Genomic DNA, 15806 nt, shown 5'->3' with positions numbered 1-15806 from the left:
TATATATATATATATATATATATATGTGTGTATATATTTATGATGTTAACAAAATTATATTTATATATATGCCTTTAAAATCTAAACAGTGCATTAACGGGATACGCGCGTCTGAGACCGCAGACCTTCTCCCTGTCGATATATATCGCATCGATTTTAAGCGCGAGGTCGTGCTCCAACATTGTCCGAGTTCTCAGCAATTTCTGATGCTGATTCTCAAGTTCCTTCAACGTCTTGTGCATCCGCTCGAGTTGATGATTTATTTCGTCGATCTCCTTCTGAAGGCTGCGAAAGGGAAGTACGACAATATTTCACAACGGGAAAAATATCCCGAAAGTCTCCGTTCATTCCGCGGACATATCCGCGTGTTGGAGACACGTTAATACCCACCTCGCATACGCGTAATCGCGGCACAGCTCCATGTCGGGCCGATGCATTCTCGCCTCCATCCTCGTGTGTGCGACTTTAGTCGCGTAACTTTTATCCGCGATGGCTTTACGCATCAATTCCAAGTTCTTCTCTACGTCGTATATCTCTTGCTGCACCTGCAACGTACGACGAGCCGCGTTTAAGTGTGAATAATCGTGTGAATGTCGAACGCACATCTGCGTTACCTTTTGCAGGTGTTGTTGAAGCTTGCTCTTGGCCTCAAGTAATTCGGATGATCTGTGTGCTAACGCGCTGTTGGTGCTGCTCCAACTGTTCCACATTTCCTGAGAAACCTTATTGACGAGATTCTCGGCAGTGGTGCGCAATTGGCACGACTTGTTGCGCTCCGTCTGGGATCTCTGTACTATTTTATTCGCCGCGTCCGCCCAAGTTTCCTGTTCCGAGACACTGACAAACAACAACAACAACAACGTTATTTGTGTTACCGTTACCGAAATTATTCGCAATCAATCGCTATCGTCCAGATACCACGGATCGTATTTTTCGACTCCCGAATAATACTGCAACCCATGACTCTGATTGTGCAAATGATGGCAAACTGTGTCTATGCCCAACGCGCTCTCCTTGTTCTTCAAGTCCAACTCCAGTTGATTCTGCGAGGCCCTGCAATTTCGTAACTGCAAGCACACAGTTATATCGATTAAATTAATTTGCGCTAATCAGTCGTACGCGGGGAAAATACCATGGTGTAAAATTCACACACCTGGTCTTTACATCTGTCCAAGCAGGCCTCCAGTTTCTTTTGATTTGCCCGCAAATTTTCCACCTCGCGCAGCAAACACTTTTCCGAGTCGTCGTGTACTAATTCCGTGCCTGAAGAAACGTGCATAATAATAAAGTAGATTTCGTAATGAACCTACGCTTATAGGGACATACTTTTTCTAGCTTCTCTGTGGTAGAGGCACTCCTCGGCGATGTGTAAAGGTCCCTCGATATCCCGTATCGCCTTTTCCAAGACACCCCGGCAATCCTGAAGCCTCTCGATCTCGTGGAGCATCCTCTCCAGCTCCGACGCCACTTCATTACGCCAGAAAGTAACGTCACTGATCCTCTCACCGAGTCTCCTATTGGTATCGTACTGGCCATGCTGTATCTTCTCCTCGGCATCTCTGAGAGATTTTATACACGTAAACGTCACGTTTATTGAAAATATCAAAAAGAACACAAGAAACCATCGTACCTGATGATTCTCAGAGCGTCACCTCGCATCCTTTCAGAATAATGTCTCTGCGAGTCCGCCTCATTGTAATATTTCACTTGCTTCTGGAACCACTCGTGCGGCGTGTACCTCGTATAAAGGGCGGCTTGTGACGCGTGAACGGGATTACGTTGATAGCCCGTTATCAGGTTCGGAAATTTTAACGGTCGTGTGGCCATCTTACCGCTTGTGTCCAGCGCATAATTCGATATCGACCTAGGAGCCCTGCAAGGATGTAATGTAATAATCATAGACTTCGGCCTGCACGTTCATTATCCTGACATGCGTGCTAAGGGCATACTCGACGCGGGAGGGAGATAAAAATCTCTGCAAAATCCGGCAGAGATGTATATGGGGAGTAGCATACACTAAGTTTGTTGGATCAATATTGTTCTATATATCTGTGAAAGGATCAAACAAGAGGAGCTACATCTGTGGCTTTATATCGTGGATATGGCCAATGAAGAAATAAATGAATCTTAACTAATTGGGAAGAATTAAAAATGCAAGAAAAAAAAGTCGAGTCCGTGTACTCACAAGGGAATAACTTCTGTATTTTCAAATCCTACGTTCGGTCTCCAAGGTAGTAAGCTGTGCGTACGGGTGTAATCACCTATACGAATTGGGACTATCGGTTCCATGTAAGGCATCGAGGCTCCAACTGTATTCCATGGTTGCAGTTGCTAGAAATTAAAATGTGTACACACAAAAAATATTTCTCGTACTTCGTACCTCTTTGTTTTTGCTCAAAAAATTGATTATATAAATTAAATATAAATACTATTATTATATAATGAATGATTGTTACACTGTTAACATATTATTGGAACTAAAGAATTATGTAAACATTTATTATGATGATTATTTTATCATTTTAAATAAGGAGAATAATAATGATAAAAAAGTGAATAATTTTTGTTACACTGTTAACATATTATTGGCATTAAAAAATTATGTAAACATTTATTATGATAATTATTTTATCATTTTAAATAAGGAGAACAATAATTATAAAAAGTGAATAATTTTTACTGAATGAAAAGTTATATTCTCCAATTTTTATTAATTAGCTGAATTATCATCGAGAGCCTATACATATACAAATTTTTTGATGTGTCATTAGAAAAGTTTATGATCCAACATGGCAGATATACCTAAAGAAGCTCCTGAACGTAAATATATGATATCTAATTTTAATAAGTTTTAAGCATAGATTAGATCACATCAAGATTTATCTTACATTTTATTGAAATTACATGTTCATTAATATATGATTTGCGCTGTGTTATTGCTTGCTTACGAGACTTTAAATGTCAAAATATTCAAGATTAGGTTAAGTATCTTTTCTTCCTCAAGTATCTTCTCTACCTCATGTCTAAAATATTTCACTTTTGATACTTTCCTTTGCAATATTATACGTTAAAAAATATAATTTAAATATAGTAGTGAGAAATACTGATATTGTAGATATATATTTTCTAAATTATTATGTGATCTAAGGCGGTTATATATTACGTGATAAAAATCCATTGTATATTTGTACTTCATTTTTAGGTGACGTTATAATTCTAAAAGATTCGTAAAATGTTTTTTCAGATTGTCCCGGAACTCAGAGTGAAAGTGCCGGCAAAGCTTCAGCGTGTGCGGGCTGTCCGAATCAGTCGCTATGTTCATCCGGAGCAACTAGACAACCAGATCCTGGCATAGCGCTTGTAAAAGAAAGACTTTCCTCGGTACAGAACAAGCTTCTGGTGCTTTCGGGCAAGGGAGGAGTGGGCAAGAGTACAGTGACATCATTGATATCTAGGTACCTGGCAGCGAGTAATCTCGACAAAAATGTAAGTACAGTAGGCTTGTACAAATTATATCTTAAATATCAAGCATAGAAGTAGCATATGCTTCCCTCACATCTCATTTCAAACTAATACAGAATCAATTTCCACATTTTGTATCTAATTTTCTCCAATTGTGTTTACACATATATTTTATTAGTTACATGTGATTAACGTAAATATGTGACAGAATCAACAACAAAACATTGTACTGACTCACCCTCCTGCCCATTCCCAGGACATCCATGTGATTTTCAATGTACATGTTAGCATGATGAATTCTACCAGTCAGTTTCCAGAAAATAACCTCAGACTCAGGAGATATCTATAGTTAACTGGAATACCTATGTATGTTGTGTCAACCTGTGCCAGTCCCTTATTGATTCTCAGACTCTTCATGTTCTCATTAGTATTTTAAACAGACACAAAGTTTATGCCGATATATTAAAATACAATTGAGACAATTTGCAATTTTTAATTATTTCTCATAAGTTTAGAATTTCATCGTAATATCTTACGCAGGTTGGAATATTGGACATTGACATTTGCGGACCATCGCAGCCAAGAGTGCTGGGAGCGCTTGGCGAACAAATACATCAGAGTGGATCTGGTTGGTCACCTGTAGTGAGTGAATTTATTGTAAAACGGAATATGCTGATGGAAAATTCACGTCAATTTACGCTTATTCGCTCTGTCACGTTTCTCCGTTTATATACATGTTAATAAGTGACATTATTTGTAGTACATCGAGGATAACTTGTCGCTGATGTCGATTGGATTTCTACTTGGTAGTCCAAGCGATGCGGTCATATGGAGGGGACCGAAGAAGAATGGTAAGATTTGCACTTAAAACTCCTTTATTCCTTATCCGCAATGTTTATTACATACCACAATTATTCGCTATATGAAAATGCGCACATATTCACATATGCTGCACACACACAGGTATGATCAGACAATTCTTGTCGGAAGTCGATTGGGGTAGTTTAGATTATCTTATATTGGATACACCACCCGGCACGTCCGATGAGCATTTGTCGGCCACATCGTACCTTAAGGGAACCGGCATTACGGGTGCCATAATTGTGACAACACCGCCGCAAGTTGCCCTTTTAGACGTAAGGAAGGAAATAGATTTCTGCAGGAAAGTGAACATTCCAATCCTGGGGGTGGTTGAAAATATGAGCGTCTTCGTGTGTCCCAAATGCAAGGTGGGAGCAATAGCGAATTGAATGATGTTGAAGAAACGCAGGTGAATGTGTGAAACTAATGAGACATTTTGCGCGTTACTCCGCAGAACACTGCGGAAATATTCCCAGCTTCGACAGGTGGCGCAGAGACGATGTCGAAGGAGCTGAACGTGGAGTTTTTGGGCTCGATTCCTTTGGACCCGTTGCTGGCCAGATGTTGCGACGAGGGTAAAAACTTTCTCACGGAGATGCCAAATTCACCGACTGTTAGTGCTTTAAATGATATTTGCAATCGTAAGATATCTTAATCTATTTCATTATGAAACATTATTTTCACGAAATGTCTCTACAAATGACAAGATCAAGGGAACTACGATTATTCTTTTCAGGTATTATTCAAAAGTGTGAAGAGGAGAAGGAGAACTGCCCAAATAATTTCGCATAAAATACGTAAACATATTTTCTGTGTAAAACTCCACATATAGTGCCCTTATTGTTATTATTATTACTAAAGCCTACTTCAATTTTTAGAATGTACAAAACTGATTTATGTTAATTTGCAGCATATATACAAAATATAAATCATCGGATATGATACAGTTATATCCTTATCATATTTTTGTTATATATATATATATCCTTTATCATATACTTGTTGCAACTGGCTGTATATTATCAAATTTTGTCTCTATTACTCTTCGAACAATTAAGAATTATATAATAATAAAATTTTGAATTGGCGTTAAATAGGCTCAATTAGCTTTTACCAGGTTTTTACGAATTTTTAACTGGATTCTCATCATTTCACAGTATTATTCCGGTAGTTCCAAAGTCTCCGCCACTCTTCTTAATGAAGATTCAAGGTTGTAGTACGCCTAAAACGAATTAAACGTTACTTTTTATTTTCAATTTTAAATCAGCAATATGTAATACTACTGTGGTAAAAAAATATCGGGAATGGTTCATTTAAACTGCGCGCGTGCAAGATGACGCTGTTTTTTTTCCCAGGTTGGCACGACTTTCATCGACATCTAGCTGCGATCCGAATGTGTCTCTTTTCGTGTGCAAATAAACGCTTGTTTTGTATGTAAAGAATTTTTGCATTCCCGATACTTTTCGATCACAGTAGTATATTTGCTTCCTGTATCGTATATAAGCTAAGAACATACTGGAAATGTCGCCTCGAACTACCTCCATTATTTTTGCGATAATCATACGTCCGTTGAATTTTCTCCTCGTGATCAAGCGAAATAATCTTTTAATTTTCGTACACATAATATATATATATATATACAATTTCATAATTCACAATATAATAATTTATTAATATATGATTGCATATTTCGCGATTAACCACGCTCTCCCTGTCATTGGGAAAATAAAAAACCATGGATTTCTCGATTTGTTTTTAAATCGAGATTCGAGTTAAAAATTTCTAGGGAAAAGTGACAGATCAAGTGGGGATTATTTCTGCGCGGCTATATTGGAATAATTCCCGTCTCACTGGGCAATCCCCCGCTCGTAGCTAACTTCACGTACTTAAATAGGTTATTTGATGTCTGTCAAGTTTCTTCTTTAGAAAATTTATTACTTCGAGCGTAGGGAAGCGGCTTCGTGGCGTCGCAAGGAACGATTTTTATTCGCGTTACCACTCGGAAGTCAAATGACTAATTGGCGAAAAATGCGGTGGTAGTGATGCGCCTAAAGGGGAAAAACAATACAAAGTCGTTCCACAGTGTCTATAGGGTGCTTTCTCGTCTATGTCGTAAGTGTCTTAAGTGTCACGCCAGGCGTGTATACTCCGATAATTAAGCTGCTAATTGAATAAAATTGTCGAAGACGGAAGAAGCGTTCTATTAATACGACCGTTGAAATGCCGGCGATGAACGAAATTGCCCACACATCCCGTTTCATCCGGTGTGGCCCTTGATAATTCGAAAGTTCATGTTTCAGAGTTAAATTTGTCAGAATTGTCAGAAAATTGCAGCAACTGATGTATTTAAAATATTCATATTTTGAAGTTTACCTCGACTTAAATCTTACGTATTTACAATACTCGGAAACTTTCAGATCGGTCTTTGTACACATTGTTAGATATCTATTCTCTTAAAATACCGTCATCAGCAGAAATAATCTTTCACTCATACTTCTGTGGTTTTGTTACGACAGATATCACTGCTTCTTACTGACAGACAAACAGAACATGAACATTTGAAGATGTCATTGCCTCGAAAATTTAATTTCAATAAAATTACAGTCATTTATATTACGATAGACATAAAATTCTTGCTGATTTTGTCCCTATACATGTATTTGCGATAAATTCGAAAACTTTCGTACAATATTTTTGCAACACAGCGTCAGAGTTAGCTCGATGAAATATTTGTCGAACAGGGAATCATTGTTAGTTATACGTTTTTTATACATTTGTGAAAATCAGCGAGTTATCTTTCACTAAATATCCTCTCTCGACAGGATCTATGGATAAAGGACAGCTTGATGGTTTCATGGCGGATGGTGTAGCACCGACCCTGAATGGCCATAACTCTAACATGGGTTTCAGCAGCCAGCAAGTGAAGCAGTCATCCGACGTTTCCAGCATCGTTTATGACGTAGGACAGTACCCGTTGAACCTCCTGCGCAATCTCAATGCGCAGAGACTGGCGAACAAGTTCAGCGATGTGGGCCTGGTGGCTGGCGGCAGCATCATCAGAGCGCACAGATCGGTCCTGGCCGCCGGCAGTGCCTATTTCAACGCCATGTTCACTGTCGGTCTGGTCGAGGAGCAACAGGAGCTGGTGGAGATCCACTCGATCTCACCTCAGATCCTCTCCCAACTGGTGGACTTCATTTACAGCGGCACTGTAGACATCACGCAGGACAATGTGCAGGAGCTGTTCGCCGCCGCCGACATGCTTGAGTTAGACGATGTCGTGTCCGGCTGTATCTCGTATCTCAAGCAGCAGCTGCATTATTCTAACGCCCTTGGAATTTACAGGTGAGCTAACACACAGGAATGAGAGAACGCCGCTGTCTGTCTGTACGAAGATGACAAGAGCGTCGCGCCGTGTGTTTCAATGATGCGTCATTGAAGGCAGTCGAGTAAGTCAAATGACCGCTCGTCATCTTGTCGTTGATCGCAGATTCGCGGAAGCGCATAACAGACTGGATCTTTTGGAGACTGCCCTACGCTTTATAGAAGTCAATTTCCCCCAAGTCTGTCAGGAGGAAGAATTTTTGGATCTGCCCAAGGAACATCTCGTTCATTTTCTCAGTAGCGATTACATTCACATCGATACCGAGTGCCAGGTTTGTCGTGCCAGAGAGTCAGATGTAACGCGAGCGTTTCCACGTAGAATCCTTCAGATTTGCGAAATACGAGACAAGATGTATCTGAAGATCTTGAAGTGCCAGATATACGAGGACAAAATCGAGAAAAATGCATTTCTATTCTTTATATAATTAATTTCTCATTCTTTCATTAATTTCATTAATTTATTATTGATCGATTAATTTGACTTTCGATATGAACTGCTTCGATCATTCGCGCGAAAAATATTTCTCTTCCTCTATTACATTTTATCCATTTGCTGTAACACTTGGACCACTTTTCAGCCGTAGAACTCCCTGACAACAATCTAAAGCCGAACTCGTTCTCCAGGTCTTCCAAGCCGCGTACAACTGGATCGTGCACGACATCCCCGCGCGGAGATGCTACGTGTTTGAGATCCTCGGCCACATACGCTTGCGATTGTGTTCATTAGCGAGGCTGGAGCGAATTATCCTAGAATGCAAGGACGCGAGCCTCATCGTCGCGCTGCGATCCATACAGAAGGATTTAGTGTCGAATAAGGGTTGCCTGGTACCTCTTCACGCCCAGCCCCGTGTCTGTGCCAGGAAGAACATCCTGGTGATCGGCGGATCCAAGCGGGAGCACTCCGCGGACAGCTGGGGCAGAACCGCCGAGAGTACTTACGAGACTATCGAGAAATACGACATATTCACTGGGTACGACGATATTTCATACTTCCGTCAAGCGGGGTCTACGATGAGAATTTAAACTCTAAGCTTTAAGGAATTGGCCAATTGCAATTGATTATTCTTCTATAATTCGATTGTGATTGGTCAATTTCTCAAGACTCAGTTGTGCGCTCCAAAAGCTGTCGTACACGATATTTAAGAGACAAGATACTTGCATATTAACCACTTGCACCCTGTATGTAAGCGGTTTAAAAGAACAGTAAAATACATTTTACATAAATTATCACATTGTATTTCTATCTACTATCACAATATGTATTTTGGGAATTGTACGGCTCTCTGGAGCACTTATCATTTCAATTTACTGAATTCTTAGCTTAGAAGTTTCTTTTGCTTCGGGTGAAAGAGAAAGCAGACAGGGTGGCACGATAAATCGATGACTTCCAGGGAATGGAGCGAGGTGGCTCCGATCAGCATAGGACGCATCCTACCGGGGGTGGCTCTGCTGGACGGCAAGGTTTACGTTGTCGGTGGTGAGCTGGAGTCCTGCATAATCGCTAATTGCGAGTGTTACGATCCTCGTGACAACGTGTGGAGCTCGATCGCCTGTATGGAGGAGCCCAGATGCGACTTCGGTCTTTGTGCCTTGGACAACTGCTTGTACGCGTTCGGCGGATGGGTGGGCGAGGACATCGGCGGCTCGATCGAGATATACGATCCGATCCGCAACACGTGGGCCTTCGACAACTACCTGCCCGAGCCGCGTTTCAGCATGGGCGTCGTCGCGTACGAAGGTGACGATCCTGCCTCGCGATTAAGAGCATCGCGCTAATTTAGTAGATCATTTTATTTCTCAAGGCACGTAGCAGAGGGCGTGTAAGAGTTACTTGTTACTGAAGAAACTCACGAATAAATGCGATCCTAACAACTAGTCTGAAGACTAATTTAATTTACTATCTCTGTGTCTCAAGTATTTTGTAAAGAATGAAGCTTTATTGCTTCGATTCTGATTCGCGAACTGATCTCAATTTCCGCAGGATTAATTTACATCGTGGGCGGCTGTACTCACAACAGCCGGCACCGTCAGGACGTGATGAGTTACAACCCCGTGACGAAAGAATGGAAGCACTTGGCCCCGATGATTACACCACGTTCACAAATGGGTATCACGGTGCTGGACGGATACATGTACGTTGTCGGCGGTACCAGTAAAAATCAGGAGGTCTTAACCTCGGTCGAAAAATATTCTTTCGATAAGGTAACTTGGTTTCGTCACTTGTACGCGTTAATTTAACTTAATTGTGAAAGCGTTATACGAATACTTTCGTCAGAGAAACGCTAACATCGCCAATCAGTTCAGAACTTCAATGCGGACTTAATATATCACTATAATAAGCATCACGACATATCATAGTAAATAATAAAATCCAGCTCAACTCAATTGCATATAGTTCTAAAGAACCCGTTTTATTTTTCAAATCGCCGGAAAAAAACAGGGGGTTTTCCGAAAAATAGGATTTTTCTCGAAAAATTGCTCTTTTGCTATTTAAACGGTATATTAGATCGCTTTTAATGTCCTTCGTCATATTAATGTGATCGAAAAATTTCAATAATGTCGTTCTTGATAAAATCTTTATGTTTCTTTCTATCTTTAATCGTGAACGATGCCAAAGGGCCAGATCGTATTACGCGATACACTTCGGTTGAAACACGATTTACTCTTTTCACTACCAATTGTGTAAGCTTTCTCGTTTAAATTAGATATAAGCTTACAAGGAACTATATAATAAATAAACAAAAGCAATATCAATGTATTCGAGCCTTTGGAGCTGTACTTGTACAATTACGTTTGGAAAAAGGCACGTTCTCAAAGCACGTCGCACACCCACTTCATGCTCGTGTTTTTGCAGAACAAGTGGACAAGCGTCGCCCCGATGAGCATGGGCAGATCGTACCCGGCGGTCGCGGCGGCCGACAGCCAGCTCTACGTCATAGGCGGCGACCAGTCGCAGGAGATCAACTTCTACCGCACGCAGATCACGATCTCCACCGTCGAGTGTTACGATCCCCACACGAACAAGTGGCACGAGTGCGCTTCCCTGCCTTCGAGCAGAGGTGAGGCGACGGCGATCGTCGCACCCTTCTGATCGACATTTCTGAGCGGAAGTCCGGCTCGCACGGCTTGGTATCAGCTCGGCATTGTCGTTTCTCCTTGCTTCTCGATTCTGTCGGCGCTTCTTTTCCTCCTTGATATCCACTCGGCGTTATTCAACTTTGCCCTTATCCTTATAGACTGGCTTCGGTTTGAGTCGTATGTCACGGAAGAAGGACGACGGACAGGTTATTCGACCTCACTGAGAGCATTGTATCCGTTAGATTGATGGCTGGTCGTGTGTTATAATATCTAAAGAGTATTAAGTAGATCTATTAATTTTCGGAAATACTCTACGGGCGCGTTCACTTTTTAAATACTCACACTTTTTCAATACTCCTAATATTGAGGTATTATATATATGCGTATAAGTTGTAACTGAAAAAAAAAAGGGAAAAAAAAGATTACTACCATTTCTCACGAATCACAGGGCAGTCGCTGACCGACGCGGCGTTAAGAAGGAACCTGGGATCCAAGGAATGTAGAATCTAACGAATCTGAGTTTTTTTCCCCCAAGAAAGGCTGGGATTGAGGAAATTAGAATCTAAGGGATTTAAAAGACACTATGAGAGAGGTTTCACTTTTATAACTTAAAAGAGAGTCTCTTCGCTCAATGCATTCGAGACTTCAATGTCTTACGCTCCAGACATCTGTAAATTCTTGCGATGCATTGAGAAAGGGAGGTGATAAGAGACACCCAGCGCTCAAAAGTAGGGTCCAAATTATCCAGATTTTCAAAAAAAGAAAAAAAATGTTGGATCCGAATAACGTAAGATTTCGAGAATCTACAATCCGAGGGATGCGGGATCCGAGTTTTCTAAAACTCCGTAGCTCGATCGAAGATTCCGAGGAATTCAAGACTCGACGAAAATATCGGGTCTTGACGGGAAATACCCTCAGGAAAACATATATGTATCTATTAGAGTCGTTTTATCATTTTCGACGCGTGACACGTCGCGCACGAATTGGACGTGATAATTTAAATTCGGAGCTGTAGATACTGGATCCAGTGTCTTTTTTATCGAATTGTTTTCATCGATCAGGCTAACGCGCGAACGGATTTGAAACTAACGAGGATGTAACATACAGCGTGTAGTAAACACTTGAATACTTTTATTAATTAACGATGTGCGCTAGGAAAGGACTGAGCTTCTTTATATTACAATATAGTCACATACCAAAGTTGTAATTTTTAATCGCATCACTATATACGAGAATACAGTCCGCGTTTAAACGTAACACGTGTAAGGAGCTAAAACGTATAAGTCGAATCCAAAGATATTTGTCCTTGGATTGTCTAAGGGGATAAAGACACAAGGATTTCCAAAAGGCGAACTATTACGGGATGAAAAAAATTTCGCAAATTTCGGTAATGTGAAACTCCAGAATTACGCATCTTGAAACGTCGGAAAACAGTAAAAAAGTAACAATTCAAGAATCTAATAAATTCCGGAGATTATATTTTGATCTGATTAACAGTCCAGAAATTTGGCAATTGGCAATCCGGCAGTCGTGAACGAAAATGACTTGAATCTGAATGTGCGAAGAGATAGGAATCATTCATGCAAAAATCTCACGATTCCAATGGTCCTTGGAGCTTTTGACCCTCGGCACTTTGGAACTCCAGATTCCAAGGTGCACTGTATGTCGGAAAAGAAACCGATCTTCAATTTGAATCGCCGAAACCAGCAGCGTCGTTGAAGTCGGACAAACAATTTCTGAAATATGCGGGTCGAAGAGTGGCGGTGCTCTTCGGCCACGTCGTCACGGAAACATTCAAGCTCGATGCGTCGAGCTTGCAACGAGAATCGCCCGTTGCAACGTACACAAGTTTTCCACGTATGGTATGAACTTTTCCAAGTCGGAAGAGGAGACATCAGAGACGAGACCCAATGGCGAACCAGTCAGGTCGTTCGAAGGCCGCGACCACCGACGAGCTCGTCGGGAAAACGCGAGAAAATTACAACTCGGCTCGAATATAGAATAAAAAGGGTGGAACGCTGGCTGAGGAATTGTCCAAGAATCAATTTACAGCATCTTAAGACGAAGAAATTGGAAACGAACAAAAGAAAATCATCCAACGTCCGCTGTATTCGCCTGATTTGTCATCACGCAACTATCGTCCGACCCCAAAAAAGTAAGCGGCGGTAAGAGGAATATTACGATCACACACGATGACGTTGAAGTCATACAAGCCGCCGTGAAGAATCGTCAAGGTCATTCCAAGGACGGACTCACACAAATTCATGCGCTGCTTTAACGTGCCCAACGTTGCATCGAGGCAGAACATATTTCGAATGAACGTACAATATAACGTTAAATTAACCAACAATAAACACACACACACGTACACGCACACGTACACATAAACAATAAATTTTGACTTTTGGCAAAACAAACGATAGTTTCTTTTTTATTCAAAGATTTGGTCTCTTTTCCGACACGCTGTATGTATGTACGTTATCGATAAGATAATCATGTTTCTTAATTGGCGCGCGCGAAATCGCGCGCGCAATGTTTTGTAAACTCGTAAGGCCACGTTTTATAAAACCGTTCTGAGAATCGAAGAATCGCCGGTCTCTCTGTATATATATATACAGAGAGACCGGCGATTCTTCGATTCTCAGAACGGTTTTATAAAACGTGGCCTTACGAGTTTACAAAACATTGCGCGCNTATATATATATATATATATATATTATATATATATATATATAATTAATTATCCGTGTAACAATTCAATTTGCCATTGTTCGAAATGTGATGTTTGGTGCTACGTGAACAACATTCGCGAACTTTCTTCGATTATTCTCCAATTTCTCGACGTAGGATAAATATGAATGAGATGACCTTGTTTGAACAATTGCCTCACTCTGTTACATTTCAATCGTCCATTATGTAATTCACCAAAATCTTCATTCAGAAGTTAAAACTGAAAGAGGGACGTTGCATATATATATATATTTTTTTTTTGGCATATTTGCTTAATATATTTGTCGCACAATATAATTTTTTAATTTTTTTCCTATTTTTCCCTCGTATGATTTCAGTTGAAATAAAACAAGCTGAATCAATTTTTTTCTTACTCACGATTGTGCTGGAATATATAAGAAATTTCTTTCACAGATCTATCAATTGCTAGATCTATTATGTATTATGTATTGTATAAATAAGTATAGAAACTTATTAAAATAATATATGGGAATTATATAGATGTAGAAAATATGAATATATAGATCTTTAAATAGTAACAGTATATCCTCTGTGAAACGATAAACTTCAGACTTAACGTGAGACTCGTAGATCTAGGATTCTAGATTTCTACAACGTGATATGGGACTGCTTGGGCAAGCAAACGATAACGAGACACACGCGTAATTGATGAATAGATGTTATGATATTCCAAAACAGCCTTAAGAGGGGAATCATTTAAGGAGCGAGTAGTTTGCTGAAAATCATTTTCAAGATTGTTTTGTAAGAATTGTTTTCATATTTACATGGTTTGTTTTGTGTCGACGGGTAATACAGCGCTCTCGAAAGGATGGTTGCCTTTTCTTTAATAATTACAAACTGCACCTGCCAAGTTTGATACAAAAAATGAATTTTATATTTTTCTAATAAATAAGGAGATTATGTAAATTTTAAATCAATTAGTCGTGCGCTTTCTTTGGGAAACATTCTTAAAACCTGTCTTGGAAACGGTTTGCCTTCGGCAAACAACTCCCTTCTTAAAGTGTAGATAAAGTTTAGGAACATCTATAAACTTACGAATTTATATAGATGCATGGATCAAGAAAATAACGATTAATTCCAGTCGATCCAACAATTTACGGATGTAATGATATATTATGCGTTGAAAACAGTATTAAAAACTGAGATAAAGAATATTTTGATGAAATTTTAGTTTTTTAAATGTCATTAATTACGGTAGATTTATTTCAATTTAAATTTGAAATTGGGCTTTCAACAAACATGATTTTTGTCAATCATCTGTCTTTTGTTATTCAGTATCTCTATATAGATATATAAAATATATAGATTTTTAAATTCATTTTTACATTTTTAAAGATTAATTTCCAAAAACGTTTAAGACAATTGAAATAAAGGGCATCTTTAGCATATTTATCCTTCTTGAATAAAAGTCACCAATGAATTAGAGAATAAAAGATGATAAATATACAATACCAGTTACATGTATATTTGTGATCAATCAATAAAATTTATTGAAAAATTCCCTTTCATGCTTAGAATTTTGAAAATATTTAGTAAGAGGATCATTTGTGATAATAAAGAACCATTTGTTTCTCTGTTCTTGTTATATGAAATCCATTTATTGTTATTAATATTGTATATGTAATTAAAACGGCATAACGACATAAGGAAATCATTATTTACAAAAGATACAATAGATACAATAGAGTCTAAAGAAAGTTTCTGTTTAGTTGACGAAAAATCTACGGTTCAAGGCACCTACAACTCAATAAACCGTGAGAACCTATCAGTTGTAAGGAACCTAGGATTAAAAATTATAAAATGATCAGGTTACAGTATGGTTTTTAATTCCTTCTTAACTGTTGATACATTTCCACCTGCTCGATATTTATACCACAACTGACAACGTTTACAAGAGCGCCATGTCTCTGCAATTTAAATGGATGTTCAGTCCTTTACATAAAATCCCAGAACTGATTACATTTATATTAATGGCACACCTACATATCCAGAAATTTATACTCCACTTATATTTCAGATCAATGAATTTCTTCCAAATTTAGATTTTTCGACGATTTTCGAGGAACTTGGAGATCGCAGAACTGCATTTCTCAATGTAATTCCCAATGTGGAGGATTTGAAATTTATGAACCGTGCCTAACAATTACTAGTTCCGTATTACAGTATATAATCCAATTCATATCTTAAATATTGGTTCTTTGGATCGTTCATGATGCGAGGGTAACCAGCCACGAGAGCGTCCTGACCGCCGATGTAAAGGGAATTGTAAA

At 39.3% G+C, this 15806-nt stretch overlaps 3 protein-coding genes across 4 annotated transcripts; 2 read left to right on the top strand and 1 right to left on the bottom strand.

Moving 5' to 3' along the window:
- Positions 1–20: 20 nt before the first annotated feature.
- On the bottom strand, positions 21–3745 carry LOC106748372 (tektin-3-like). Of its 2 annotated transcripts, none has more exons than XM_014626822.1 (9): positions 3701–3745; positions 2186–2331; positions 1631–1873; positions 1327–1559; positions 1154–1263; positions 919–1067; positions 615–837; positions 391–545; positions 21–285 (listed from the first exon to the last, which is right to left on the bottom strand). In XM_014626822.1, the coding sequence occupies exons 1-9, from the start codon at positions 3743–3745 to the stop codon at positions 75–77; spliced, it is 1515 nt and encodes a 504-aa protein (XP_014482308.1). In that variant the 3' UTR covers positions 21–74. The 2 variants fall into 2 exon arrangements, with proteins under 2 accessions (XP_014482308.1, XP_014482309.1); XM_014626823.1 differs by lacking the exon at positions 3701–3745 and adding an exon at positions 2681–2755 and having other exon boundaries at positions 75–285.
- Positions 2753–5286, top strand: LOC106748373 (cytosolic Fe-S cluster assembly factor NUBP1 homolog). The gene is made up of 7 exons (XM_014626824.1): positions 2753–2820; positions 3245–3486; positions 4003–4104; positions 4223–4313; positions 4426–4691; positions 4778–4964; positions 5060–5286. Exons 1-7 carry the CDS (start codon positions 2790–2792, stop codon positions 5113–5115), a joined length of 975 nt encoding a protein of 324 aa, XP_014482310.1. The 5' UTR covers positions 2753–2789; the 3' UTR covers positions 5116–5286.
- Positions 5287–6193: 907 nt separating this feature from the next.
- On the top strand, positions 6194–13390 carry LOC106748370 (actin-binding protein IPP). The gene is made up of 7 exons (XM_014626816.1): positions 6194–6435; positions 7146–7668; positions 7814–7979; positions 8332–8678; positions 9099–9445; positions 9689–9909; positions 10562–13390. The coding sequence occupies exons 1-7, from the start codon at positions 6366–6368 to the stop codon at positions 10796–10798; spliced, it is 1911 nt and encodes a 636-aa protein (XP_014482302.1). The 5' UTR covers positions 6194–6365; the 3' UTR covers positions 10799–13390.
- The last annotated feature ends 2416 nt before the right edge of the window (positions 13391–15806 follow it).

The sequence above is a fragment of the Dinoponera quadriceps genome, unplaced genomic scaffold (genome assembly GCF_001313825.1).
Source record: "Dinoponera quadriceps isolate SergipeBrazil2010 unplaced genomic scaffold, ASM131382v1 scaffold2512, whole genome shotgun sequence".
Lineage (NCBI taxonomy): Eukaryota > Metazoa > Arthropoda > Insecta > Hymenoptera > Formicidae > Dinoponera > Dinoponera quadriceps.
Note: the sequence above shows the minus strand (reverse complement) of the source record. Positions and strands in the feature narration are given on the sequence as shown.